The sequence below is a fragment of the Equus caballus genome, chromosome 14, assembly GCF_041296265.1.
Source record: "Equus caballus isolate H_3958 breed thoroughbred chromosome 14, TB-T2T, whole genome shotgun sequence".
Lineage (NCBI taxonomy): Eukaryota > Metazoa > Chordata > Mammalia > Perissodactyla > Equidae > Equus > Equus caballus.
The window spans coordinates 42,701,473-42,716,900 of record NC_091697.1 but is presented as its reverse complement, the minus strand read 5'-3'; the positions used below and the strand labels follow the sequence as shown (position 1 = coordinate 42,716,900).

Sequence of the window (15,428 nt, the reverse complement as noted above, 5' to 3'; positions counted from 1 at the left end):
GAATTCCAGGGAGGGGAGGGGGCTCTGGGGACGAGCTGGAAGCCTGATGATTCTGGGGTTGCCCTGGTAACTGGCCCAGGGGCCACCTGGCCTGCCCACCCTACGCCACCCCTGGGTTCTCCCAAGGACCTCTATTTCTTCCTTTGCCTGAGTTGGGGGATTCCAGCGCCCAGAGTCCTGAGGAAATTGCCAGATGGCCAGGCCACATCCTCCTGCCCCGTTCCTATCCATCTGTTTCCACTTAGTCTCCACGGAATCTCCACAGGGAAGGAAAAGCCCCCTCCTTTCCTCTGTGCTGGGTCTCATTTGGATGTCAGCCTACCTGCCAGGGACCAGCCCAGCTCTGCACTAGCCACCTGGTGCTTGGAGCCTTCCTTCCCCATCCTGAGCCTCAGTGATCCCCTCCTGTAAAATGGGATAATGAGCCCGGCTTTGCCTGCCTCCTGCGATAGTAATTAAAATAAAATGAGGGTTTGCGGACATCCTTCGTCAACTATTGACTCCTTTACAAACAGAAGGTCTCGCTTCATTATGTTCAGAAAAGATGCCTGGGGAGGGTCTGGGAGGGGCCCATCTGGATAAGCTGGCCTTTCTCGATTGTTCGTGCTTCCAGAGTTTCTTCATTCTTACAGCAACATTATAGGCCACTGAGGATACAGGAATGGGCGTCAGACCAGCTTCCTGCCCACTCAGAGCTCAGACTCGGGGGCTGCCCTGTCCAGTCCAGTAGCCAGTAGCCACACATGGCTATTTAAATATAAATTAGTTAAAATCAAGTAAAATGAATAGTTCAGCTCCTCAGAAGCACCAGCCACATTCCCAGTGCTCAGTAGCCACTCTGGCTACCACAGTGCACATGTATAGCACATTTCCATCATCACAGAAAGTTCTACTGGGTAGCACTGCTCTGGGGCCTGTAGGCAAATTAATAGGTAATTGCAATAAAGGGTGGTAGAGGTGTGTTTTGGCAGGAGAAATATAGGCAGCCTGGACAAGGGAGCATCTGGTTGGGATTTGGGGATCTGGGAAGTCTTCCTGGAAGAAGTAACACCTCAGTTGAGACCTGAAAGTAGCCAAGCAAGAACATAAGGAAGGGTGTTCTCAGCAAAGGGAATGGAATATGCAAAGAGAAGAGAGAGTACATTCAGGGAACTGAAAAACGTTCACTCTGAGTGGAGCATGGAGTTTGAAGCAGGCAACAGGGAAGTAAAGAGGTGGGCCTGGAGAAATAAGCAGGGCCAGGTCACAAGAGGCCACGTTGATCCCTGGGGGAGGAAGGGTTGTCGGGAAGTAGAGGATGGGAGCGGGGGAGGGGAGGGTCCGCTGAATCCAATCCTCAGCTGCTTCCTGCCCTTCAGGTTGGGATTGCACGGGGAATGCTAAAGAGACCTCCAGGCCCAAGGGCTTCATGTCACAGATGAGGAAGTGAAGGCTAGACAGGGGAAGTGACTTTCCCAGTGAGTAAATGGAGGGACTTCCTGACTCCTGATCCAGTGCTCTTCCCCACGCCACGCTCGGTCCCTCAGTCACACTGGCCACTCTTTAAATGTTCAATAGCCACATGAGGCAGGTGGCCACCGTACAGACTGTGCGGATAGTTCCATCACGGCAGGAAGTTCTACAGGGCTAACAGCACCCGTCGTTGAGCTGGACCAGGCGCAAAGGATGACCTGCTCCCCTGCACGTAGACCCTTCTCTCTGCAGGGACACCCACGCTGTCAGATGCTCCCCTCTCTGCCGTCTCACACCAGATTGCAGGGCCTCCCTCACCTGTGTCCCCAACAGATCAGAAACAGGCATTTGGGTTGGTGGCAGGACTCAGCATCAGGGAGAGAGATCTTGTCCCTGGCTCCCTTTGAGAGGCTTCCTGGGGGCCTGGGATCAGCCCCCTGGGTCATCCAGAGCCTTCCGTGAAACTGAGGACTGTCCCTTCCTTGAGGAAATGGAGTTTCAGATTCCTCATCAGTACAATGTGTCATTCAGCCCTTATGTTCCTGGATTGCAATATGCCCTCTATACATGAGATTTTCTCATCAGAGGCCACAATTATCACAAATCCTCTGTGAGTTCATGAACCCCGGCTTCGACCAGTTCCCACTGATGGAGTCTTACATGGCGGAGGGGCCTTGAAGGCTAAGGAGGCTCAAGGAGCTGGACCCACAAGAGCTGGAATCTCCACTTAGGACCACCTGGCTTACACATTCTGGCGGAAGATTAGCTCTGGGCTTTCCCTGCTGCAGTGCTGAGAGCAATCAGCTTCTCCACCTTCTCTCCCACCTCATCCTTCTTCCGGCCATGAATTCTCTGAAATTGCCTTCCCTCTTCAGGCCTTGGGATAAACATCAAGGAAGAAGAGGCCCTTGGATTGGGCATCAGAAGAGCTGAGTTTGAGTCCTGGCTCTGCTGTGCGGACCTGGGCAAGTCCCTTCCCCTCTCTGGTCCTCAGATTCCCCTTCTATAATGTGAAGGAATCAGACTAGATAATCATTAAGGAAGCCTTCCCTTCCGACACTGTAAGAAAGTCCAAAAGTTCAGCAGAAGGAGAAATCAGGTCAGGCCAAGATGGTCAGGACACAATGACACTAATAGCTAATGTTTAAGATTAACATGTGCCGGGCACAGTACTAAGTGCTCTTAAATGAATTATTTCACGCATTCCTCATCACAACCCTATGAGATTGGTACTGCTATTTTACAGAGGAGGAGACTGAGGCTCATAGTGGCTTAAGCCAATAGCTAATAACTGGCATAGCTGGAGTTTAATTCAGGTAGTTTCCAGAGCTCACCTGGAGGAGAGAAGACCTATGCTGGACCTCAAAAGATGGATGAAATTTGGATATACACGGGGAAACTCTCCCAGGCCCACTCCTTTGATGCTTTGTTATCCAACCCCACCTCTCCCACCCTGACATCTCTGGTCTCGTTGTTGATGTTGTGGGAACAGCATTGGGCCAGTCTCCTAATGGTCAATCCATATTTGTGTAACGAATGAATGGCTCTGACTCCAAGGGTTTCCTGACTCACCAGTTATGTGGAAAGCTCCCTAAGGATAGAAACTCCGCATGCCATTAGGACCTAGCCCAAGACTCTGGGCAGATTTCTGGCTCCCACCAGAGACCTGAGATATCAGACTTTCTTGGGGGTGGGGCCCTAGAGGCAGCATCTATAATAAGTTCCCAGGAGTGATCTTAGTACTTAGCCGGGTGCCAGAAGCCCAAGCTCCCTAAGCTGAGTCTTCCAGCTCCAAAGTGAGAAGTAGCTGCTGGTCTACGGGCAGCCAAGGAGAAGTCACTGTCGTGAGCCAGCAGAAGGTACCAAATGTAATGTGCTTCTCTGGGCCACCCAAGCATCAAATCCATGACTTTCGCAAAAACGCTTTGAGTCCATAAGCATCTACTAGGTGCCAGGCCCACTACTGTTACTAACTCACTACGTGACCTCAGCAGTAATTTCCTCTCTTTGTCCCTCATCTTCCTCAACTGTGAAAGGCGGTCAATTCTCTTTGACCATCTATAACCCTGCGAATAGCTGTCTGCATAGACGGGGTGCCCATTAGGGTAATTTCACAAAGAATCTCATAGGTCAGGGGTTCGTCAGTTTCAGTGTCCATCAGAATCATCTGATCCATTTGGTTCGGGGTGAGGCCTTGCATCAGCAGTTCTCAATCCTGGCTGCACATTAGAATCCCCTGGGAGCTTTCTGAAAGTAAAGATGTCCAGGCCGCACCCCAGACTAATTACATCAGAATCTTGGGGAGGGAGGGGTGGCCTGGGATTGGTATTTAAAAAGCTCCCCGGGTGATTCAAAGTTGAGACCACTGCTCTCCAAGCTGCCCTTCTAACAGTTGGTTCTGGTGCAGGTGGTCCCAGGACCTCACTGCCCTCCTTTTTGTACCAGGGAAGGTGACTTCTCAGCACCAGGGTGAGAGACCATGAGGGCAACAGATCTTAGAATCTGGAGACAGGAGAGCTCCATCCCACTCTTTGTGGGTCACAGAACGTTATACGTGGTGGATGTGAAAGGAAAATTAAAACTCAAACCAACCCACCATGAAGAGAGGAGGTACATGCAGTTCTGTTAGCATCTGAAAAATGGGATTCAGGGACACATTTTGAAAAATTGTGCTTTCCAAGGAAACAGATACAGGGCAGTATGTTGCAAGGTTCTTGTCAAAGGAAGAAGATCCAAGGACAAATGTTGCAAGACTGTTCTGCTAAAGGAAGTGGCTTTTAGCCCATCAGATCTGGAACAAAGCTTAGAGATTGTCTTGGCCAACCCCCTGGCTGGACAGAAGGGGAGACCAAGGCCCGGGGAGAGCAAGCCATGGGCCCAAGGTCAGGCAGAGAGTTGTTGAGAGCTGGCATTACATTCCAGGCTTCCCAACCCCCTCCTGCCTGCTGTCCTGCTCTGTTCCTCAAGTATCCGTCCCTTCTGTTTTTGCTCCAGGTCCCCAGCCCACCCTCTACACTCCCACCCTCTCCGACAGTACCCAAGGGAAAGGATGGGACTAAATCTGTGAGCCTAGACCTACACCTGCCAGACAACAGGGGCCAAAGCCGGGCCCGGGGGGAGCTGAAGAGGAAGAAGCAATGTCTGATGATGTGGCCTGACCTCAGAAAGGAAGCCTGGTCACCAAGGGGAAATTCCCCGGGGTGAGGTCTCATGTCTATGCAAATGTTGCATTCCAATTAACCTGGACCCCCGGATGGAAGAGGGGCAAGGGCAGAAAGGGCACTGGGAGAGACAGGGAACTGGGGCCTGAAACTCCCAGGGTTCCGGGCGTTGTGCAGGCTCCTTGTATGCTTAATCTCATTTGGTCCCTGAAACACCTCCTAAGGAGGAGAGTTGGGAGCCTGAGGCCCAGTGAGAGGAAGTTACATTCGCCCAAGAGAAGGCAGTACATTCCAACCCAAAGGGAAGGCCAGCCCTCAGGGAGAGGCAATGATGATGAGGAGATGGGGCTGCTGCTGCTGCCGACCAGGGTGACAGTCATGACGCTGAGTCCGAGAAGTCTAGCAAAGTTTCATTTTAGGTTTCCATCTCACTCACCTGGGGAAGTTTATCCTGGGAACAGCTAAAAGGCATCCAGGAGGTAGTGACCCTGCCTCCCCTTGGGCAAATCCCAGCCTCAAGTTTATCAAGGGCTAACAGTAGGGGGCGTGGCAGCTGGCACTGTTAACCCTTTCACGCCAGCTTCTAGAATACTCCTAGAAAGGGGAACAGACCGAGATGGAGGCCCTTGAAAGAAAATCTCTTGCTCCCTCCTGCCTCTTGACATGTGACTCACCTTGAGCCTCATTACCCCAAGGAAGCCTTCCCCAGTGATTCCACTTGTTTCCAAGCTGATCCCCCTTACTGCCTGGCTCTCCAGGGAGCTGGACTTGCCTCCCAGAGCAGGTGGCAAGTAGGACCAGAGCTCAAGTCAGGGCAGTCAGGCCCAAAGTCTGCCCTGCATACAGCCTGGTTGTTTCTCCTATGGAAGAAAGTGCACAAGAGCAGGCAGGTCACTGACTTCTGGAGTTGTGTGCCGCACGCTAAGGCTGTGTGCCCAGAGAAGTGTGAGTGTCTACATGCCCAATGTGTGTGAAAAGCACGTTTGGGGACTTGTGCGAGGCATTTCCTGAGTGGCCAGTAGGATGTGCGTGGACAATAATCTACATTCTGTTTGTGACCAGCAGTGTGTATGTGGGTCTAATCACTTTATTTTCCTCTGTGGTCGACAATGTGTGTTTCTGGGTGTTACTGGCACTGTTTCTGATTCTGGGTGTACATAGTGTCCCTGTGGGGGTGACTGGCAGTGATTTGGAATTGTATATGTGTGATAAGTTGTTTTTATGGGCTTTGAGTGTGTGCCAGACGTATGGGAAAGTGGGAATGGAAATCGCTGGCCCAGCACAGGCTTAGGATCTCTATGTCAATCCCCCACCTTCCCTGCTCTCCTGTCAGGCCCTCCCATCCCTGCCCATGGCTATCTCCCATTCAAGGTCCATGGCCATCTCGGTGGAGTAGCCACTAGGGGATTCTGCTGGCAGCTGGCAGCACAATAGGCAGACGGTGATAGCTGGGAGGAAGGGGTGGGACCACCCTACAGAAGGAAATGCACGTTCTGGAAACTGCTACAACAGCTGGGCCTGGGGGAAGGGCCCATTCCCAGATGGCTCTGGTTTAGGGCTTCCTCAGTCCTTGCCTAGCTGAGAGGAGGGCAGCGGGATGGCCTGCACCAGGGGCCTTTGGCCTCACATCCTGCCTTTAAAAGCACTTCCTGCCCCTGGATTCCTAGGTAACCACACCTGGCTTCACATCTGCCTCCCTCTCTCACTCCCCTTAGCAGGTGGGGCGGTTCCCTTGGTTTCTTGCTGCCCCATGACTTTCTTCTCTCTTCTCCACCTCCGCTTCCTCCCCTCTGGCTCATGTCCTCATCCCTCCACATCCGGGGACTAACTGCAAGCCTGTCCAATGGTCTCCCGCCACTGGCCCCCAGAAACGTGTTTCTAAAGGACATCTCTAATCACGCTAGTCATCAGAGGCTGTTGAGAGAGCCTCCCCTCTCTGAGTCTTTCTCCTGTATGATGTGGACTCCAGCCTATTTACTAAGGACAAAGAGCTGATATTTACTGAATCTTTACTATGTCCCAGACAGTGTGCTTAGGGATATGTGAACACTGCCTTATTCAATCTTCCCAGCAACCCAGAGAGATAGAAACCTTTATCACTCCCCTTTTACAGATGAAGAAATCAAGGCATACAGGGGCCAAGTGACTTATCTACTTCCACGTAGTTGACTAGGATTTGAATCCAGGCCCGCCTGCCTCCGTAGATCTAACACTGAGTGGAGGGCTCAGTTACAGAACTAGAATTCCCCACTTGCCTAACTCTGTGAAGTAGGGAAGTCTGCCTTGGGAAACCTGAGGTCTGAGGGGAGTGGGGAGGTATGTCAGAGCCCCGATTTAACACTTCTGGGTTCCGAAACTTGGGTTGGGCAACTTGACACCCATTCTCAGCTCAGCCTGGCTTCCGCCATCAAGAGGAAGACGAGGACACAGAGGATGTGTCAGCAGAGAGGGCAGGAATCAGGAGCCCCAGGTGCTAGCCCCAGATCTCGCCCTTCCTAACGCCGTGGACACAATCCTGCTCTCTGGGCCTCAGTTTCCAAACTTAGGACACAAGACGGTTGGTTTGGATGATCTCTAAGACCATTTCCAGCTCAGTCAATCCATGATGTGTTGCTTCTATCTTCTGGCCATTTGTTTCCCCACTTGGACCCTCAGGTTCCTCATGAGTAGGATGGGGGTGACCACTCCTGCACAATGCAAGGGAAGTGATGGCTTCCGACGAGAAGCTCCTCCCGTGCTCTCAGCAAAGCTGGCGCTCGGTAAATGTCACGAAGATTTAAGTAGCCAACTGTTCCTACACTGCTCTCCAGCAGCAGGAAATGTGACAGTGACAATTCCCAGACAGCTGCCCTCGGCTCAGGTTAAAAGGGTAACCCATCGACCAGCCACTTCCTTCAGACATCTCCTTGAGGCCCCAAACACCAAGGCTGGCACATCCCAATCCAGAGCTTCTGAAGAGCATTTGTCCTGAAGGGAAAATGCGTGGCTCGAGGCAGGAGGGGGAGCAGTGAGGAGCGAGAGTGGATGACTCCGGGTTGAAGCCCCCCTCAGAGGGGAAGAATGAAGACCATGGGAGAACGAACAGGGTGTTTATGAAGCACTGGACCGGGGCCAGGACTGCAGGGGTCCAGTTCTGTCTGCTGCTAAAATGCTCTGTGACCCTGGGCCAGTGGCTTCCTCTCTGTGGAACTGACAGTTGTCTGTCTGTAACTGAGGGAGGGAGGTGAGAATTTCTGAAGGCCCCTTCCACACTTAGAACATCACAACCATCTCCTTTTCTCCCACTTTGAGACAGCAGTGGTTTGGGCTTCTGCTTTCTCTTTCCTTTTAGTTTTAATTTAGTCCCTACCACTTCTCTCCATTGACCTTTGGCACAGAAGCAATCTCCGGTGTCATTTAAAGTGGTGTTCCAGAGAGAGCTGCGTGGGAGGGACGCTTGAATGGACACTCTTAAGGATTAGCACCACGACGGTCTAACTTTAGTACCTAGTACATAGCATGTATATGGGAGGCGTTTGATAAGTATAGGCTGCACGAGTGAATGAATGAATGAATGAATGACGTGCCTCAGATTCAGAATAGTGGCTACTCCCTCCCCTGCCACAGCTCCAAGAAAAAAATGTGGTTTGTTCTGCAGGACCTGGGTCTCAGGGGGATTGTCGCAATAGCCTCCCAGTTGGCCTCCTTCCTGCGTGCATTCTTCTTCAGCGCATGGCTAGATGCACACTTTCCCTACCCAAGCACCTCCAAAGGCTCCTGGGTTCTAAGATAAAATCCTGACATACAAGGTCCGCTATAATTGGATGCAAACTCCCATCTCTGATCTCATCTACTTCACCCCACAAACCCTGAGGGCTCCCTCCCACTACCCGCCAATCCCAGAATGCAACCCACTGGAACTGAAAATTAAGTGAAAACTGCACGTTGAGGGGTTAGAACAGTGTCTCGTACATGGCAAGTGCTCAGTTGAGATATCCTCATTCCTGGTTTCCAGGAGTTACAGAAATTCCTGGTTTCTCCGCTTTGTGTTCCCCTCGGCCTCCCGGAGCATCCCCATTCTGTTTCCTCAGATTCCATCACTTTTCCTTTCCACTCCCAGCCTATTTTGCCTTTGGTACATATTTTTAATTTGTCTTTGGATGCCTGTGTGATCTGCAGTGGACTGACTTCTTGAAAACAAAGCTCGGAAAACATCTTGGAGGCCACCTTTCAGCTCCTACAACGGGGCCTGGCTCAGGGCTGGTAGTGCCAACAGCTGAATTCAGCCAGGCAGGACCCTGCTGAGCAGGTCCGTGCATCATCTCATGTACCCTACAAATGCTGAGACAGGTAGAACTGGGAGCTCTGTTTTACAGACAAGGAAACTGAGGCTGAGAGAGATGACATGCTCACAGGTAGTCAATGGCAAAGGTCTGACTCCCCAGCTCTGAACCATTTTAATTTATCTTTCAGTAATAGTTAAATTAAGTTGGGCAAACACCCAAAAAAGCTGTCAGCTGACCGTCATGGGGATTGTGCTCACAGCCTGGAGGAGGGAAGGAAGTGGAGAAGACACAACAAGGTGAACTATCTTACTTTCAGCCTCATGATGTCAGAAACGAAGACAGGGCTCTTCAAAACTGCTGGGTCCAACCCCTCACTGTACAAATGGAGAAACTGAGGCCCAGTGAGCGCAGGGGCTGGTCCAAGGTCACACAAGACCAGATCCAGCAAGTTCCCCCCCACCCACCCCCCATGTTGCCTGCACAGCTCCTACAATAAACACACGCTGAAATGCCAGGATGAGGCACACAGCCAGGATAGGGAGCAGAGCCCTCCAGCCAGCAGGCACCTCGTGCCAGGGTCGCTGGACAACTTTAGATCCAAGTCTCAGAGCAGAAACAGAGCTGGGGGAAGGGAGAGAGAGAAACTGCAGTCGAGTCTACTGCTTATCAGTGATCTTCTCGAAGTGGAAACTTTCCACAGGCCTCCCCAGATCACGATCGCATCTGGTGCCCTTGAAGAGTTCAAAAGAGGAAGTCTGGTTTTGGTTGTAATGGATGAAGACCGCAGAGAAACATCCAGGCCGCAGAGGGAGGAGAGGGGACCTGAGACCCAGAGCGGGCTGGGCCAGCCTACCTAGGCTGGATGCAAGCTCTGACTCTCATTTGGGATTCCCAGGAAAGAGCATGAAGATGGAACTCACTCCTGGGCAGGTTAACACCCCAGGCTCTAATGGGGACAACCCAGGCTGCAGGTTCTCGGTCCAAAACACAGATCCCCATTGGAAATGTGCTTATTGTCTGTATGTCTCTGTTTTATTTAAAGAGAGAAGTGGTAAAGGAAGGATTTGGAGGGACGTCCTAGAACATCCATGTTAGAAGAGAAAGCCAGTATCTTTTTGTCCAGCCGTCTCATTTTGTAGATGAGAAAATAGAGACAGAGGGAGGGAAAGAGATTGATCAAAGGCCAGAAAGCAAGTGCGGGGCAGATGGAAATCTGAAGCCAGGTATCTGGACTCCAGGTTCAGTGCTCTAGCACAACAACCTGGATGGAGGTGGGTGGTGAAATGGCAGGATTGTCAGTTGGCCGGAAGATATTTACTCCTCCCTCCCCTCCCCCAGAACACTCAAATTGGCACCTGGCACCACACCCCACCATTCAAAGCACACACATCACTCATTTCACAGACAGGAGGCTCAGTATGTTTTAGGATTTGACAAAGCCCAAACCAGGGCAGGGGCTGTGGCAAGGGACAGAAGCCGGGGAGGGCTGAGGAGGAAGACGAGGATTGGAGATGGACGGCATCTATGGCAACGGTTCTTCAGGTGCTCAGATGTGAGGAGTGACCGTGCAGAGCCCTCAGCGACCCGTGGTAGTGGGAGCCTTTCCTAAACCCCAGTTAAAGATAAGAGCCCACCCCTGACCCCCTCCCCCCACCCCTGTCCCTTCCTTAGTCCCCGGAGCTAGAGCAGTCAGGCTTGGTCATGGCGGCTGGGGCTGTTGAATTTCTCGGCAGAGGGCCCCACCAAAGTCGGTGCCCTAGTCCTCGCCCCCACAGACAGCCAGCAAGGCCTTCATGAAGTCTCCGGAGGTGTCGCCCTGGCAGGGGCAGAGGGAGAGCAGAGTGAGTGAAAACAGTCCTGTTGGCCTCGGTGCCCTCCTCCCAGCTGCTCACAGCCTGGATGTCTCCCCAACACATAAATGTGACCATCCCTGCTGTGGCTCCCCGTTACCCTCAGGAAAACATCCAAGCTCTCAGCCTGGCTTCAAGGCCTTTTGTGATCTGACCCTCGTGAAACTCTGTGGCTTCACCTCCCCTCTTCCTTCTGGGAGCATCTTGGTCATCTTTCTACCTTTCTACCCACCATTCCTCCATCCAGGACACCCTCTGTGCCACCCCAAAATCTGGTCTGCCATCAGATGCCCCCTCCTCTGTGAAGTGTTCCTGCCCTCTATTCTTGCCTCAGGCACAGTGAACTCCTACCTCCTTTGGCTCCCTTCACTCTGCTATTACCCTCACCTCACGGCCATTAATACATGTGCTGCAGGATTCCCCATTCCAGCAAACACCATCAAGCACTTACTGGGCACTGGGCCCTTGCAGGAATTAACGTGAACATCATCATGTTCACAACACATCATAATGTCTGGCATACAGTAGGGCTGGGGGAGGCCAGACTTTCTCCCTCCTTTTGGTGGATCTCCTGTCACTTCTATGATACATGTTTTTTTCTTTTTTTTTTTTTTGTAATTTTTGATATATGATTAAAAAATATATCATCGTTATAAACAATTCAAATCAAAGGAAAGATGAAATAATAAGTCTCCTTCCCATCCCTGACCCCTAATTTCCTAAATCAAGAGGTAGCCACTGTTACTACAGTCATGAGTCACTTAACGACAGGGATAGGTTCTGAGAAACGTTTTGTTAGGCGATTTCCTCGTTGTGTGAACATCACAGAATGTACGTAAACACACCTAGATGGTAGAACCAGCCTACTACACACCTAGGCTATTGGGTATTAATCTTATAGGACCATTGTTGTATATGCGGTCCATGGTTGACCAAAATGTTGTTACGCAGCACATAACTGTATTTTCTTGTATGGTTTTCCAGCAAGTCTGTGAATACACAACTACGTATATGTGTATAATATCCTTTTTCTACACAAATGGACACATAGCAGTCACACTATTCTGGGTCATACTTTTTTGACTTAGAAAAGATCCCAAATCAGCACAGAGAGCCTCCTCATGCTTTTTCATGGCTGTATTGTATTCTATTGCATGGATGTACCATAATTTATTTAATCAGCTCTGTATGGAGAGCTTCCAATCTTTTGCTACTATAAACAAGGCTGGCATAAATATTCTCTTACATGTCTTTGGGAACACGTGTGGCTATGTCTGTAGGATAAATTCCTACAAGTAACATTACCAAATCCAAAATGTGCACATTTTAAATTTTGAAACTGCCAAACTACCCTTTAAAGATGTGCTACCAATTTACATCCCTGCCAAGTCTGTGTGAAGCTGCCTGGGGCATTTCCTACAGTCTTTTCAACCAAGTATAGTACCAAACTTTAAGATCTTGCCTAGTCTCAAAGGCAAAAAACTGGGCTCCATAAGTGAAAAAAGTCAGACACAAAACATCACATATTACATGATTCCATTTATATGAAATATCCAGAAAAGGCAAATCTATAGAGACAGAAAGTTGCCTGATGGTTGCCTAGGGTGGGAGTGGAAAAGGGTAAAGGGGTACAGGGGTCCTAGTAGGGTGACGGAAATGTTCTAAAACTGGATTGTGGCAATAGTTGCACAACTCATTAAATTTACTAAAAATTATTGAATTATACCCTTAAAACAGGTGAATTTTATGCTATGTAAATTATACTTCAAGAAAATTGTTTTAAAAAATAGGCTCTTGCTTTATTTGGAAATCTTTAATTATAAACCTTTGATCCATCTGGAATTTATTTTGGCATAAACAATGAGGCAGGTCTCCTTGCATTTAGCATATCCTGGCTGTTCTAACAGCTAACTCATTGAGAAAAAGACTGTGGGAATGAAAAGGGCTTCTATGCTTATGTTCAGGGATGTGACACTCACCCGCTTCCCCACGACCTCTAACCCTTCCCCTCACCTCAATGGCTTGGTGGAGAGACTTGTCGTATTTCTCAATGAACTCCCGCCGGATGTTGAGCAGGTCGATCTCGCTCCGGGAGACCATGACCCTGGTGAGGGTCTTCTCATCCGTGCCAGCACCCTGGCGGAGCGGGCCGAGAGGGAGGCACAGGACGGGAGGGCAAACAGGGCCAGGTCAGGCCAGCAGCAGGAGGTGTCCACCTGCCCCACTCCCTTTGCTCTCCAAAACCAGTGGGATATTCTGCCTTTGTCTTCCAAAAACAGTCCTGACCCAAACTCCCCTGTGCCTAGGACTGGCCCGACAGAGGCAAAAACGGCCTAATGAGTTGAACAGCACACCCCTAAAACTCACATTCCCCTGGAACCTTACCATGTGACCTAACTTGGAAACAGGGTCTTTGCACACGCAATTAGTGGAGGTCATACTGGATTAGGGTGGGCCTTAGATCCAATGAGTGGTGTCCTTCTGACACATGGACACACACACAGAAGGCCACATGAACACAAAGGCAGAAACTGGAGGGATTCTTCTAGAAGAAACACCAGGGTCCTGGCGACAACTAGAAGCCAGGAGAGAGGTGTGGGAGAGCTCCCCCTCAGAGCCTCCGGAAGGAACCAATCCTGCCAACACCTTCATTTTGGACTTCTGGCCTCTAGAGACGTGAGAGAATAAATTTCTTTTGTACTCAATTTGTGGTAATTCAGTACAGCAGCCCTGGGACACTAACACGGGGGCCAGGGAGTAGGCACGGGTAAGGAATATGTGGGCAGTCAAGGCCCACCTTTGCCCCTAGGGAGCTCTAGAACCAGCTCAGGAGTCAGAGCTGGCACACGGTGAGCGCTCAGTAGACAGCTGTCACGTTTGCAGACTGCAGGCTGAGAGGGGGCTCAGGCTCGCACCCACCAACCAGCTGCTCAGGCTCTGTCAGCCCCTGAGACTCTACCTGCTGGGCCGAGAGGGCGGCCAGGGTGGCGTGGGTTTTCAGGAAGCCAGGGCTAGTCCCAGAGCTGAGCACCTGCCACCTTTTGTGATCATTGGTCATAGGAGATACTGTGTCACCTGCTAGAATGTGAGCTCCAAGACGGCAGAGACTGGGTCCTACTCAGCCCTGAGTCCCCAGAGCAAGTGTGTCAACCTTGGCATTCGGGGCCTGATCATCCTTTGTTGTGGGGTTCTGTCTGTGCATTACAGGAGGTTTAGCAGCATCCTTGCCCTCTACCCACCAGGTTCCAGCAGCAACACTCCCCAAGTTGTGACAACTAAAATGCATCTGAACATTGCCAAAGGTTCCCCGGGGGGCAGAGTCACCCTGGTTGAGAACTACTATCTTAGAGCCAGACATGGGGCAGATGCTGATAAATATCAAACAGGTAGAAACAGCTGCCACAAGTCCTGATCTGGCGGATGGCGCATGTGCGTGTTTGTGGGTGGGCAGAAGTACTTGAAGGGAGAAGACCAAATGAGCATGTTTTCTTACCTTCATGGATTTGTAAAGTTTGTCGGCAAAGAAGAGAGGCTTGTTCTTGACACTTTGAACTGGGAGGAAGAGAAGACAGATGCAGGGAACTTGGTCAGAGGAGGCGTGCCCAGACCGTGGGCTGGGCCTCCTTCTCCCATCTCCTCTCCCGGCAGCCTGGGCCTGCAGGTCACTGCCAACCCCGGGGTGAGACTCAGGGCCTGACACCCTCACTTGCCCTTTCCGACGCCACCTCCTCTGGCTCATCCTGGGCTGCAACTCACTTCCTGCTAAGGTGCTTGCAGATAAGCAGGAGGACTCAAAGGGAAGAAATCCCCATGAACCCAAGGCACGGGACCTCAAACTGCTAAGTGCATCCGAATCACCAGACAACTTGTTTACAACTCAGGTTTTAGGTTCCACCCCAGAGACTCAGACGAAAGAAATATTTCAGCAGCAGTTCTCAAAGTACGATTTCTGGACAGCTGTATCAGCATCATCTGGGAACTTGGTAGAAATGCAAATTCTCACGCCCCGCCCCAGACTGTGCTGAATCTGTAACTCTGATGGTGGGTGATCAACTTGTTCCACGTTGACACATTCCTGGTTTTAGCGCATACCAGGATGGTTGGTCACCCTGCACTGGTGCAGCCTAATGTTTGAGAACTACTGATTTAGAGAAATACTATGCCAAAGAATGACTGTCTGATGGTATGATTTAAGGCACCGTGCCAATCCCTGGGGCTGAGTGTTGCCCCAGGGCCTTTACGCTCCTGCTTCATCGGTGGCCTCTGCTCCCCACCCACCCCCAGCCCAGAGACTGCCTGCCTGGCTGCACCAACCCCAGCCCTTTCTCAAGGCCTGGGGGTCTCTGGCCCTCAGCAGCCGCCCATATGGGGATGTCTCAGACAGCTTAAGGAGGAGGAGTCAGACAGCAGTACCAGAAAGCTGGAATGACTCTGGATTCTAAAATACCTTCAGGAGGGGGCCAGGGGGGCAAGAGGCTGGAGCTGCACCGCCCAAGATCACGGTGATGCAGGAGCCCATCACACACCCGCCCCTGTTGCAGGCTCAGGAATACACCAACCTTCCCAGCTCCTCGTGCAGCTCCCTACCCCTCCCAAAGAAAACCCTAGCCCCTTGGCCCGACAGTCAAAGCTCCTGCCTCCCTCTGCTATCTCATCGCCTTCACTCCCCTCTTCTCTGAACAGACTGGAAATTCCTTTGT

The 15,428-nt window shown here is 51.1% G+C and overlaps 1 protein-coding gene across 3 annotated transcripts in view; it reads right to left on the bottom strand.

The window, feature by feature from the left end:
• Positions 1-10,274: 10,274 nt before the first annotated feature.
• Positions 10,275-15,428, bottom strand: part of ANXA6 (annexin A6) — a 49,721-nt gene continuing 44,567 nt past the window's right edge. For all 3 annotated transcript variants that reach the window (XR_011425490.1, XM_023617389.2, XM_023617387.2), the window contains 3 exons: positions 14,222-14,280; positions 12,742-12,864; positions 10,275-10,694 (listed from right to left, as the gene is read on the bottom strand). Coding sequence is in view for 2 of the 3 variants with exons in the window: in XM_023617389.2 (XP_023473157.1) it covers positions 10,635-10,694; positions 12,742-12,864; positions 14,222-14,280 (242 nt within the window). In the remaining variant the exon portion in view is untranslated. The remainder of the gene's footprint in view (positions 10,695-12,741; positions 12,865-14,221; positions 14,281-15,428) is intronic.